Source organism: Macrotis lagotis, chromosome X, assembly GCF_037893015.1.
Source record: "Macrotis lagotis isolate mMagLag1 chromosome X, bilby.v1.9.chrom.fasta, whole genome shotgun sequence".
Taxonomy (NCBI): Eukaryota; Metazoa; Chordata; class Mammalia; order Peramelemorphia; family Peramelidae; genus Macrotis; species Macrotis lagotis.
Window position 1 is genome coordinate 447099285 of NC_133666.1, and position 15244 is coordinate 447114528.

Below are 15244 nucleotides of genomic sequence, written 5' to 3' on the forward strand. Positions count from 1 at the left end.
ACTGAGAGAGTGTGTGTGTGTGTGTGTGTGTGTGTGTGTGTGTGACCATTATTTAGGGAAAGTTATTTTATGTTTGTGTGTTGCACAAATATAGGGGGTAGTTTTCACCTTCACCTCAAAAATATAGATATCACAAAAGAAATTGAATGTAATATTGAGAATGTCTTAACACTTGATAACTACAGTATCAATTGTCTTAACAATTTATGTTCTCAAAAGACAACATCAATATTATATTGACGTCAAAGGAATGCAATTATGGTTTTGATGTTAATGTCTTGATATTAAAGCATTTTGGAGATGTGTAACGTTGTCTTCCTCTCTTCTCCCCCTTCTCTCTCTTTCTCTTCCTCCTCCTTCTTTCTCTCCCCACCCCCCTTCCTCCTCTTGAATTACAGGGACTCAAAGCTGCTGATAATGACCCCACAGCTCCACCATATGACTCCCTGCTAGTCTTTGACTATGAAGGCAGTGGTTCCACTGCTGGATCTTTGAGCTCCCTTAACTCCTCAAGTAGTGGTGGTGAGCAGGACTATGATTACCTAAATGACTGGGGTCCACGCTTCAAGAAACTTGCCGATATGTACGGTGGCGGTGATGACTGAACTACAGAACGAACTTGGTTTTTGGACAAGTACAAACATTTCAACTGATATTCCCCCAAAAATAAAAAAAAAAAGCATACAGAAGCTAGGCTTTAACCTTGTAGTCTACTAGCACAAGTGCTTGCTGAAGGCTTTGGCATAGGCTGCAAACCCGTTGGGGCTCAGTGGGAATATCAGTGATCCAATACTGTTTGGAAAAAAAAAAATATTGAGCTCAGTTACACTTGAATTTTACAGTACAGAAGCACTGGGATTTTATGTGCCTTTTTGTACCTTTTTCAGATCGGAATTAGTTTTATGTTTAAGGCTTTAATGGTACTGATTTCTGAAATGATAAGTAAAAGAGACAGATATGTTGGGGTGGAAGCAGTAAGTTAAATCATGATATGCTTCAACATGCTTTTGTTACATTGCATTTGCTTTTATTAAAATACAGAATTAAAAAAAAAAAGAAAAACCTCATGGAATGATTTTATTACCTTGGGGAGGAGACCATGAGCTTGAGAAATGTACATTACTTCTAGTTTTAGACTTTAGATTTTTTTTTTCACTAAAATTCTAAAACTTACGCAGCTGGTTGCAAATAAAGGGAGTTTTCATATCACCAATTTGTAGCAGAATTGAATTTTTTCCTAAGCTAGAATGTTAGACACATTTTGGTCTTAATCCATGTACACCTTTTTTTTTATTTCTTGTATTTTTTTCCACTTCACTGTAAAAATCGTATGTGTACATAATGTTTTATTGGCATAGTCTATGGAGAAGTGCAAAACTTCAGAACATGTGTATGTATTATTTGGACTATGGATTCAGGTTTTTGCATGTTTATATCTTTCGTTATGGATAAAATATTTACAAAACAGGTTTAAAACAAGTGACATTTGATTCAATTGTTGAGCTGTAGTTAGAATACTCAATTTTAATTTTTTAATTTTAATTTTATTTTAATTTTAATTTTTTTTTGTTTGGGGAGGGAGAAAAGTTCTTAGCACAAATGTTTTACATAATTTGTACCAAAAAAAGAAAGGGGTGGCCTGATACTGGTGGCACTACTAAGTGTGTGTTTAAAAAAAAAAAAAAGCTTTTAAACTGGAGAGACTTCTGACAACAGCTTTGCCTCTGTATTGTGTACCAGAATATAAATGATACACCTCTGACCCCAGCGTTCTGAATAAAATGCTAATTTTGGATCTGGTGACTGGTTTGGATTTTTTCTTTTCCACTTGAATAAGTTGGCATGCCACCCCAAAAATACCTAATACTGAAATTTCTAACAATAATAAAGTATTTACTCATTTTAGCACTATGAGAAAATGGAAATTCAAAACACTTCTTGTGACTACATATACAGACCGAGAAGAAACAACTTTGGATTGTATTATTGGATTGGAAAAAAAGTTATTTGGTAACAATCTGTTCTAGAAAGACACTAACTTAAGAATGGTCGACTTCACATTGATAGATTTTAAAGACTAGAATTTAAGTATACCCAAGTTGTTTGCTGTATTGATATGAATGAGTTATTAAGAATTTCCATACAGCATCAGGACAGTGGTGAAGATGTAACATCCAGGATGAGTAAGTCTTGACAAATGGAAATAATGAAGAGAACAAGGTTAATTCTGAAATATTTTATCGGCTGATTATTTTGTCTTAAGACAAGATTACTGATTATTTTTAACTGAATTTGTCACTGCTCTTGTCATCATGGTAAAACATAATTGAATAATTTCATACTAAATGGGTCATTTAACTAGATATCTTTGTGATTTGAGATGCATCTTTACATACATCATTGCAAATCACAAAAGAATATTGTTAAGCAACTTAATGCAACTCCTGTTTTTCTAATATTTAGTTCATGATGAGTTCCAGATTTTTTTTTTATTAAAATGAATCTTCATTGAAATAAGATGGAGGGCGGCTAGGTTGTGCAGTGGATAGAGCACTGGCCTTGGAGTCAGGAGTACCTGAGTTCAAATCCCGCCTCAGACACTTAATAATTACCTAGCCCTGTGGCCTTGGGCAAGCCACTTAACCCCCTTGCCTTGCAAAAACTTAAAAAAAAAAAAGAAATAAGATGGACCACAGATTAGGTTCTAAAACAGATGAAGTTTCCATTTACTCTGTGGTTAATACATGTTTAAATTTTTTTTTCTTTTTGATTTTTCCTTTTGAGAAACTTAGACAGTATCCCTTTGGAACTTCTCAAGATAAAACTGATCTAAATTTTGTAATTAAAATTCCATTTATTGTTTTATTCATCCATTCATTCAGTGAGCATTTATTCCACTTATATATTTTGAAGAATACATTGCTGAGAAGATATAAAACAGAAGACAAAAAAGATTCCCTGTCTTCTGTCGAATTAGGAAGATAGGATTTAATATACATCAAATTAAGAATATAATTTAACGACAGTTCATTCTGCATGAATTTAGATTTCTTGCAAAAATTTATAAAGAATGCAGAATAAAGAAGTAATCATAGATAGTTGATTGATTTGGAAAGGTTTCTTAAAAGAAAAGGAATATGCTTGTTTTTTGTATCAAGTAATACTTAAAATTCATTTTCTCCACTGCAATTACCTACACCATTTTATTTTTTACATTTTACATTTTAGTTTTCTCTCTTTAACTACACCTTCTCTCTTTAACTACACCTTTGCTGATCCCACCAAAGACATTCCTTTCTTAGACCTTAAAAAACATTGCTTTTATATGTTTACCTCATTTCAGTAGAAAAAGTTTTTCCTGGGGTGGCTAGGTGGTGCAGTGGATAGAGCACTGGCCCTAGAATCAGGAGTACTTGAGTTCAAATCCAGCCTCAGACACTTAATAATTACCTAGCTGTGTGGCTTTGGGCAAGCCATTTAACCTCATTTGCCTTGCAAAAACCTAAAAAAAAAATGTTTTTCCTGTATATGTCATCCCTGAACCAAATTATATTGTAAGCTCCAGAAGGCCAAGGACCACCTTATTCGTCTTTACATTGGTCCAAATGTGTAACAAACTTGTTAATATACAGTAAATTCTTTGTAAGCATTTATTGAATGAAATTTAATTGACATAGTTTAGAGGAAAACATTTTGAAGTTTTTTCTGAACTATTGTGATATGTGTACATACTAAATCTACTTATATATAATTGTTTCAAGTCTTTTGTTTGCATGGTATATAATTACAAAAATCTTGAGTATTAAGTAATGTCCACATTTATGTGTATGTTTCTGAACCATATGATACTTAACCTCCTGTAAAGTCCTGCCTTGATGGCCTCAATGGCCAACTCTGGAAGATCCTGTCCAGTGGGAAACATTTCCTATGTGGACCCAGCAACGAATTGTGTCTGTTAACAAAAACCAGCATAAGCCTAGACATAGCTTTTCTAGATGGTCGGCTACCTGGTGATGAATTTTGGGACCTCTACAACTTGTGAAACAAACAGCTACAAGTTTTTCTTTCCTGCTGAGAAAGTATGTGTTCCTACTGGTTAAATCAAAGATCTTTGGAAACATGCTGACTTAGAGCAATCTTAATGTTTTATAGCTGAAATTACATGAAGCCTATGATATTCATTATGTTTCCTTCTTAAGTCACTGCCTACATTTATAAAGGACATTTTGAATTCCATGATAATTTCAGATTTTTAACAAAGGAATGAAAAACTTTCTCTTAATAACCACGATAATGGTTTTTAAAAATTGCTGCCAAGCTGCTGACCACCAGGAGGCCTCTAATTGTATTTGCTTAGTAGAAAATAGCTATATTACTTTCATTCTATAGTATTTATCAAGACTACAAAATTTGAAAATTTACCTACACAGTATTAGAAGCAAGAATTCGGTAACACCAAAAAAAAAGGGGGGGGGGAGGGAATTCTCTTTAGTTTCCAGTGTATGTACATGATAGCTTTCATATATTGGGTGAGTTTTATCAACTCTGCCATTATGGAATTGTTCCATATGTCTGATCTAAAAGTATTAAACTCAGAGGTAATTAAATAATGCAATTCAAAAAGAAAAATAGCTTGTTCCCAACAAGTGATGATAATAACTGACATTTATAAGGCCCTTTAAAGTTTGCAAAGTGGCTTGTATACCTCATCTCATTTTATCATATAAAGGATTAATAGATTGTCATTGCTATGACCAGTGAGAAGGAATGTTCTCAAACCACCACAAACTTTAGATAACAAGTATTCTTGAAAGGACATCATAAATCATAGATCTTTTAAAATTTTTCCTATTCAGGAAAAGTCAGTTTTTAAAATTTCTCCAAACAATCAACTCATCAGTTATTTTGAAAACAAATATTCCATTATTCTGACTGCTTCAATTTGATTGTTTAATTAATATTTCTAACCTCAAGTTTGTTAGAGGGGAAAAAAAGTAAAATCCACCTGGTTTTTCACACTGGCCAACTTGGCAAAGATTTTGCTAGTTGAAAAGTTGATGATGGGATAGTTAAAGATAGTGTGAAAACTATTTGTGATTTTAAAATATTCTCTTGCTTTTCCATTGCCAGGAATAGTAAAGAATCTGTAAATTTGGGTTAACTAACACATCTTATAGGTTTTTTTAATTCTCAAGTAGATAAATAGGGGAGGAAACTCACATCTGGATAGTTCTCCTATACTTAATACAAATTCTAAAATGAGAGAGAAATAATGTTCAACTTAATTTCCTAATATGAAATGAAAGTTTATTCCCCTGTTGAGGCAAACAAAATCCCCTATAAATACTAATATTTTATAGGTATGTGGATGTAAAGTGAAATAATGAACAAATAAACTCACAAAGGATGATTCCTAGAATGACAGCTTCCACATAGATGACCTAAAATGTCTTGACCTCAATACTTATATGGATCAGAAATGTTCTTATTATCTTCATTCTCTCCACAATTCTAATGTTTCCTTACTTGTCCATACTGTGATTATGGTCCATGATTTATTATAATGCCATCTCTCATGCATATTGTCTGGATATTCTGTTGATAACACTGGAATATCTGAGCTGTCCATTGCTTATCTCTTACTCTTGCACAACCAGCAAAGTCCAGTTTCAGTAGCACTTGCTATATGTCATTTTTAGTCATTTAAGTCTCCAATGAAGTCTGTTATAACTCCCATGCATAATTCTTCATATTTTATGTGTTTTGATTTCCTCATGCCCATCCTGTACCACTTCATTGTTTTGGGCCAGTCATTCAACTTCAGTCCTTTTTTCCCCATAGCCATATAACATCCCTGGAAGAATATTAGTATTTAAAAAATTAAAAAGGTGAGTTTTTGTTTCAAGGAGAAACTTCATGTAGTCTCTGAAGGTAATCTCTAACACTCTTACTGCCATGTTTCATTCTAGGCTCAATTCATTTTCTGTTTATAGTGTTGGCTCAAGTTCTGATAAATTCAATATGCTGTTCATCCAAATGAATATTACTGTTGTAGAGAACAGTTATTCTTCATCTACTTTAGTTTTTCTAGGTGCATAGTTACGGAAAACTTTTGAATGATTACAGACCTCACTTAGGAATCTTTATACAGTTTTCTAGAGTTTAGTTTAGTTGGTGCAACATCATCGACCAATAGGAGCATCTAAGGATCTCATTTCAAAAGGGAATTAGAAATTCTTTTTTCCGCTTGGACTCTGCTATGGACTTCCTCCATGACAGTGATGAACACTTTTGGAAGGTGCATATTGCCCTGATTTATGCTTCATTCACAATGATCAGAGCATTGTAAAACAGTTTTTTTTATTTTTTTTCTAATTTGTATCTTTTTTTAGGGGTTTTTTTTGTTGCTTTGTTTTTTTTGCAAGGCAAATAGGGTTAAGTGGCTTGCCCAAGGCCACACAGCTAGGTAATTATTAAGTGTCTCCGACAGATTTGAACTCAGGTACGCCTGACTCCAGGGCTAGTGCTTTATCCACTGCGCCACCTAGCCACCCTTAATTTGTATCTTTCAAAAGATCACAAATGATTTTGATTTCTATTTGGGAGACATTTGGGGGCGGGAGTTAGTTCCCTGCAAGGTAATGTTTTGCTTGTTGAATTAAATTACTTTTTTTTAAAAAAGATTAACCAACAAATACTTTGGGACTTAGTATTTTCTAGACCTTTCAGTAAATTATATGTAAAGGTATGGTTTACTGTAGTGTCAGTAACAAAAGATATTCACTATATCTTCATTAGGGATGCCCCTCATTCATATGCAAACTGTTCACTCACACAACCTTACATAAATGAGAAAGAAGGCAGAGTGTTTACATTAGTGCAAGCACTTCAAGGAGAATAAAAGTGAACTTAATTCCCTGCCCCGGTTTCTTCTCTCTTAGGAGAATCAATCCCTTGCCATCTTTAGAATTGTATTTTCTCCAATACAACTATTCTGATTATACTTAGATTTGTTGAATTACCTTTTCCCACCTTTATTTCAGTTCTTCCTCAAGAAACAAGTCCGAGACTGTGATATTAGAGCCTAATGTGCTGCTTCCAACATCTTTGATTATGTAACATTTATTTTTAAAGTCCTTACAGATCTTTACCATTTGTCTATTTGTTGTCCTTCTGGTTTCATGTTTGAATACCTTTGAGATGACTTTGGTTAGCTAAAGATTTCTTTAAATGTGTTTTTCCCCCCGAGATAGGATGTAAAGTTAAAACCATTAAGTACTCTTCACATAAAAACTGATTTGAAATAACCTAGTTCAATTAAATTAAAGTCTTTTCATTAAAAATGCTATCCCTTTTTTCCATTCAATTAAACCATTTAAAAATGTGTTCCCAAAGGCAGCTAGGTGGTACAATGTACTGGCCCTAGAGTCAGGAGGACCTGAATTCAAATCCAACCTCTGATACTTAATTACCTAGTTGTGTGAACTTGGGCAAGTCACTTAACCCTATTGCCCTGATCCACCCCACCCCCCAAAAAAAGAAATATGTTCCCCAGACAAGAGAACTGGATTTGGAGGCAGAAGTACTGAACAAGTTCAAGACTGTCTCTGCTTTATAACCTTGGACAAGGTCGCAGTCTCCCTGGCCCTCAGTTTTTAACTTACTGGCATGTATGTATGAGTTTGAACTTCCCTTGTACTCCTTTGTCTATTATTTGTAGTCATGGAATCAGCTTATTTGATGAACATCAATCCACGCCTGCCTTACATTCCCTCAGTTAGACTCTTGTGTGGAAACAAATAGAAAATAGATAAATAGCTTCTGTTCAGTATGACAAAGACTGTAATATGAATTACTAGAAAAGGAAATATGTATGAATATTAATTCTGGAATATGTTTAATACTTCTGTTAGTGTCTATGTTATCAGTCAACATATTAAAATGACATCATTTCCCAGCACTAAGTAAGTTTTTAATATTTAATATTTGTTAAATGATATATGTATTATATGGGAGAATAGGATAAATGTATCAGTCCTACATATTCATATATATGACTTTTTAACTTTTCAGGATCATTGTTTCACTGTTTGTAATGTAGTTGCTTAGGATTATACATTAAATAACATTACTTTGGTTTAATTATTCACTAGATATAGAGTTATATATATTTTAAACACAAAGGTTCCCCCCCTTCCCTAATCTTAACAGCTTTCATGCTATCTTGCTCATGAGCTTCAATGCAGGTATGATTTCAACTACAGACTGAAAAATAAATTTTCTGTCCCCAACCTCATGTTCCTTCCTGGACTTATAGCTTTAGTATCACCATATTCAAATGCCAGAAGTCCTAGGGAGCATACAACCAGAATTGTTTTTCTAAAGCCCAAAGAGGAATGTCTGGCAAGTGATCTTGTCTCCCTTTTTGTAAAAGAACACATTATTCTGTGACTTCCTGGACAGTTTCAGTTCAATAATCTGCCATGTAAACATGTGCCTAGAATGTCCCTGGACCATTTCATATCTAATGCAATTTAAAATTAGTTTTCCAGATTCCATTATTGACTAATTTGGCATTTGGATGTATTTACTGCATTACTTGCATGCATTTGTTCTGTGATGTGATCTTTTGAACAGTACTGCCATTTTCTCTTTATTTGATGAGCCAAATTGCCCCAATATCTAAACTATTCTTCAGTTGTATGGCACCTTTGAAGGTGCCCCAAGAGGCCTGTTTAGTGCATTGGAGTAATAACTCATTTCCTTCAACCCACTAAAATAGAAGATTGTGATACCAACTTACAAAATGGTTCCTTGATACATTGCTAATACAGGTCAGTTTGCTTATACATGGAGTCATTTTGCTTATTCATTCCACCACTGCTTATCCCACAAAGATATTTTCCAAAGATTTTTCTTTTTATAACTGATTCCACTAGAATGGAGGAAATGAGATTTAACAGTTAACAAGTGTCTACTTTTTTCTTTCTCTTTCTTTGGGAGGCATTTTAATTCCCCCCTCATTGGATTCCAATTTTGTCTTAATTTTGGAAGTGTTGTTTTTGCCAACTATACACTTTAGTTCAACCATTCATGAGAACCTTTGTCATTATAGAACATACGCTCTCTTCATTTACTCATGAATACATTTGACTAGAGGTAATTTTTTTCACCTTTATTCAAATTTAGTAAAATAATTGCTTCCTTATTTCTTCCTATACCTTTTATTTTCAACTACCACAAAAATTGTGTTCTTTGAGTAATAATTATTTCACATATTTGTGTGTGTGTGTGTGTGTGTGTGTGTGTGTGTGTGTGTGTGTGTATTGTGGGTATCCATCTAATGGAACCTATTTAGGAGAAAATGGTGAATTTAATTGGTGAAATTGAAGACATAAAAGGGGACTTATTATATGGAGTAAGACATATTCCCTAATCCCTTGCTGAGAGAACATGGGGAATTCTGATTTGTCCTCATAGTTTGGGCTGCCTCTTGGTGATTGGTTTAAGGACAGCCACGATCAAAAACTCTTGGCAGAAGATTTTGGACAGCCAGACAGATACACACACACACACACACACACACACACACACACACACACACACACTCACATGAGTAAACCAAGAAATAACTCCAATTTTTTAATGATTTATTTATTTTCACAATACTACAATAATCTTATGAAAGTAAACATAAACCCCCTCTCTCCCCAAAATAGAGAAACCTCAAAAGAAATAAAATGAGGAGGGGGAAGTGTACTTCATTCCATGTTCAGATACTATCTGTCTCTGGGATGGATCACATTCTTTATCTTAAGTCCATCAGAGAAGTTGTTTCAATATTTTTTCCCCACAGTTGCTATTGTTAACTGTATTCCTTCTAGTCTATTCCTCCCCACTCCCAGTTATTCTATACTCTTTCTCCTTTCACCCTGTCCCTGCTCAGAAATATACTGTATCTGACTACCCTCTCCCACCATCTTCCTCTTTTTTTTCATCTACACCCCTCCTCCCTTCTCCCTTCCCTTTCTCTCCTTTTTCCTCTAGGGTAAGATAGATTTCAATACCCTATTGAACAACTCCAATCTTTTAATCCTTTTCTTATTTCAAGTAAAATATTAAGTTTTAATTTTTATTTATTTAAGGTAATAGGATTAAGTGACTTACCCAAGGTCACACAACTAGGTAATTATTAAGTGTCTGAGGCTGGATTTGAACTCAGGTCCTCCTGGACTCCAGGGTCAGTGCTCTATCCACTACGCCACCTAGATGCCCAATATTAAATTTTAAATAAATAGATGTACATTATTTTTAATCAAACATTTAAAATTGTTTTTAATTGTGTGGTGAAGATCTTTCTAATACCCTTCCTTTAGCAACCCCCCACCATCACTTTGCCAATGTGTGTTCTTATAGGAGAAGCACTTAGAAATATGCTTGCCCAGTCAAGACTAAGCCTAGTTTTATATTTATAGATTCCTGGATATCTCTGCCTCTCTGTTTCCTTTGCTGAATATAGATTTGAGACTAATAATACTGAAAATGGACATCTTAAACTTTAGGGGTATCAACACTAGCCTCTCAGGAGTGAGTGTTATTGTTGAGGGTTTTTGCTGTATTTTTTTTTTGATAGCAGATTCCTCAGTGGATAAAAGGATTCTATAACTGGCAGACTAAAACCATGCCACAAGATATTTGCAGATCAGAATCTTGCCAACTATCCATGATACTATTGTGAGTTGCTTAGACAAGGTATTTCTAATCAAGTACTTATTAGTTTTGGGGAGAGATGAGAGAAGGGGGCAGTATGAAGGTAAGGTACTGTTTGAGTATTTTTTGCTGTCTGCATTTATGTTTACTTATGACTCCTTTGCATCTTACATATTTTTTGTAGTGGAGGAAATAAAAACTCCCATATTGGATACCCATATTGTACATTAAGTAGCTTTGTGGACAGGAACGTAATTATCCATGTATGAAGTAATTACTTATAGATCACCATATCTAAGCTTTGTTGAGGAAATTTTCTTGGAGTTTTACCACAGAGTATAGGAAAAGCCAGAAACAGAACCTAACCTCTAGACTAGAGAGTCAGACCTCTCTGATCAGACAAATCTACAGAGTCTTTAAAAGATCCTGGGTTGTAGATGACAATTATATTTACCCCTAAAATTAACTTTACAAAGTTTCAAAAAATGCATGTCTAAAATCTCAATGAACAGGGTACTAATTTTGTCCTATGAACACACACACACACACACACACACACACACACACACACATACACACATTCTCTTCTTTGCTTGGCACTACTATGAAAATATTTAAGTCTAGGCTTTTACCCTAACTCTGAAAGTCAGATGCCTTTTGATAAATTCAACAAGAATATCCAAGGGCTACCAGCCAGAGGAATATGAAGCAAATGATTAAATGTATTGGAAATAGCTTCCTATAGAAGGTTATCTTCTGAAAAATCCAGAAAATGTTAGGCTTCATTAATTTGAGATTTTGTCCCGTGGTCTTGATAAATGCAGAATTAGTACCACAGCTACTTTAAAACTGTCATCCATATTGTCCGTCTTCACCAAATATATCTACTTTTCTACTTCCTCTCTGGTATTTTGCTGCATAATATCTTCATTCATTTTGAATGTTTGTATAGAGTTTAAAAAAATATCATGCAACATTACATTTTAATAAGTGGATGGTGTGAAATGTAATCAAATGTATTAATTTTTAAATAATCCAAATCATATTCTTTAAGAGAACCCCAGCATCATATCATTATTAAATCATTCATTTCAACTGGAGAATGTTACTAGTGTGATAGAAATTTGGTTAATTGTATATCATGAAATTATTGGTTATTGCTCAGTAAATCAATAAGCATTTTACTATTGCTGGAAATTGTTACTATTGAGTGGCTTTGACTCTCTATGACCCTGTTTTGGAGTATTCTTGGCAAAGATACTGGATTGGTTTGCCATTTCCTTCTCCAGCTCATTTCACAAATGAGGAAACTGAGACAAACAGAGTTAAGTGACTTGCCCAGAGCCATACAGCTAATATAAGTCTGAGATCAGATTTGAATTTATGAAAATGAATCTTTCTGATTTTTAATCTCACTGCTCTTCCCACTGTATCACCTTGCCAAACTCAGGAACTTGGGACCTAGTCTCTGCTCTCTAAAGAGACAGAAAACATCCCACATAAAATTATATATCAATTAAATGAAGAATAAATAAAACATAATTTGTTGAGAAGGGGGCCACTGGGGGAAAACAGGAAAGGTCTTATATAAGACAAAATTTAAAAAGAAGAAAAAATTCAAATAAAAGTACATTCCTGGCACTAACTGTTTATACATATGTATCATACAGATTGCATGTTCAAAGGTATTGAGATGGGAGATTGAATGCTTTGTGTGGGGAGTGACATGATGGCCAATTTGACTGAACCAAAGAATATACAAAAAAAGTAGTGTATTAAGATTCACAGGAATTTGGAGAAAGAATAATGAAGAACTTTAAAAGTCAAGCAGAGATGTTTGCATTTGATCATAGAGGAAACGGAAACACTGGAGTTTTTTTTTTTTTAAACAGGGATAGTTATACTTTTATATATACTATACTTTTAGAAAACCCATTTTGGCAACTGTGTGGTGAATGAACTAAGGACAAACTTGAGACATGGAAACCAAAGAGGAGGTAGATAACAATGTTCTAGCTGATAGATAATAAAAGCCTGAAGAAATTAAAGTAATGACTGTGTGAATGAAGAACAGAAAGTTAAAAGAGACATTGTAATTGTAAAAGACACGAAATTTGGCAACTTAGTTGAACATGTGCAATGACTGAGAGGGAGAAGTCAGAATCAAAAGGAGCAATATAAAACAATTGAAACAATCTTTATCTTGAAGATGAAAACACAACTCCCTCTGTTCTTTGAAGAGATGGGAACCTCTGAGTATGGAAGATGACATGTTGTCAGACTCAGTTGATATGTTTGGTTAGTTTTGCTGAGTTGACATATTTTTCTTTTTTTTTTTTTATTCTTTGTTGTAAGAGATGGCTCCCCAGGGAGGTAAATGGAAAAGGTTATGCTTAGAAATGAAAGTCATATAAAAACAAAAGATTTCAACATTTTGTTTTTTTTAATGGAAATGATTAGTCTTAAGCTCAGAGATTTGAAAAGACTGCTTTTACCTTTTTTTAACTACCTTAAATAATTCAATATCAGAGATGGATATTCAGAGATGGATTTTTTTCTGAATATATATGCAGTGAATATTTAGCCTAGATCAAAAAATAACATTAATGTAAGAGTTTTAATACATGTCCAAATAATTACATTCCTATAAGCACTCTCTTTATAACTACTCAATCAGTATTGTGAACTCTGTCACGCTTGACTTTTTTACTCTCCCTCACTATCCTTCTTACCTAATCAACCACCTTTTATTTTATTTTATTTTATTTTATTTCCGTTCTTCAGACATGTTTGATTCTTTGTGATCCCATGAAACATAGAACACCAAATCCTTTCATCCTCTACTATCTCCCAAGGCCTATCTAAACTCATGTTCATTGCTTCCATGATGCTATCTATCCATTTCATCCTCTACTGTCCTTTTTCCTTTTGCCTTCAATCTTTCCTAACATCAGTCTTTTTCAAGGAGTCCTATCTTCTCATTATATGGCCAAAGTTTTTAAATTTCAGTTTCAATATGTGAATTTTCAGTAAATAGTTTGAATTAATTTCTTTAAGAGTAAACAGCTTTGATCTCCTTATTTTCCAAAGGACTCTCAAAAGTCTTTTCTAACACCACAACTCAAAAGTGACCATGCTGAAGTGCCCATAATTTTCTTTACAGTACAGTTCTCATAGCCATACATTGCTACTGGAAAAATCATAGATTTGTCTATATACAACTTTGTTGGCAAGGAAATTTATCTGCTTTTTACTATGCTGTCCATATTTTCCATAGCTTTCCTTCCAAGGAACAAGCTTCTCTTAATTTCATGGATGTAGGCACCATCTGAAATAATCTTTAAACCCAAGAATGTAAAATTTGATGCTGCTTCCATTTCTTCTCCTATTTGCCAGGAAATGATGGGACCAGTTGCCAAGATTTTAGTTGGGGTTTTTTTTAGTTTTAAGCTTCAAGTCAGCTTTAACACTCTCCTCTTTCAATCTCATTAAGAAACATCTTAATTTCTCCACTTTTTTGCCATAGAGTGGTATCATCAGTATAAATGAGATTGTTGATATTTCTCCTGACAATCTTGATTCATCTAGTTTCATATTTCACATGATTCACTCTGAATTAGTTAAATAAACAAGGCATCAATACACAACCTGTTATACTCTTTTCCCAGTCTTAAACCAATCCTTTGTTCCATGTTTGTTTCTAACTTTTGTATCTTGGTCTGCATACAGTTTCCACTAGAGATGAGTAAAATGACCTAGTATACCTATCTTTTTAAGAACTTGCCACATTTTGTTGTGATCCAATTAAAATCTTCAGTGTAGTCAATGAAGTTGAGGTAGATTATTTTTCTGGAAGTCCTTGACTTTCTCCATTATCCAGCAAATGTTCACAATTTGGTCTCTAGTTCCTCTGCCTCTTCAAAAACAAGCTTGGTTTTCTGCTAATACTCATTTCACGTATTGCTGAAACTTAGCTTACAGAAGGCTCCAGAGAGGAAAATGAGGGTAATACTTAGCACAGCATGCCCCTTCACTCAAATCCAAATCATGTGAACATAAGAGAAACACAGAGAGGAGAAGTCTTGGAAGAATGAGTTGTATGGACATCCAGGGCAGGGCCAAGATGATTGCATGAAACTGGCATGCTTCCGGAGCTTTTCCTGACACAACTTTAAATGAAGCCTCTACATAGAACTTAAAGCTTCAGATCCCACCAAAATAGAAGCAAAATAAGTTTTCAACTCAAGATATTAGGGAGAAAAAAAGAAATGAAAGTCATGCAGAAAAATTATGAAAAATTGACCAAAATAATTAACTCCTTTAAAAGTAAAAGTAACCAAAAGAATGCAACTCATCAAAAAATAAAATCAACCAACTGGAAAAAGGAATGCAGCTCATTAAAAAGTCAAATCGACCAACTTGAAAGGATTGGTACTAATCTAAAAGTCAAATCAACTAATTGGAAAAGGGAATGAAACTCATCAGAAAGTAAAATTAACCAATTTGAAAAGGAAAATAACTCTTTTAAAAGTAA

The 15244-nt window shown here is 33.9% G+C and overlaps 1 protein-coding gene across 1 annotated transcript in view; it reads left to right on the plus strand.

Moving 5' to 3' along the window:
* CDH2 (cadherin 2) overlaps positions 1-1795 on the plus strand; it is a 250692-nt gene extending 248897 nt beyond the window's left edge. Inside the window, exon 15 of the mRNA XM_074207320.1 lies at positions 399-1795. Within this exon, the coding sequence (XP_074063421.1) occupies positions 399-605 (207 nt within the window). The 3' untranslated portion in view covers positions 606-1795. The remainder of the gene's footprint in view (positions 1-398) is intronic.
* Positions 1796-15244: the final 13449 nt, after the last annotated feature.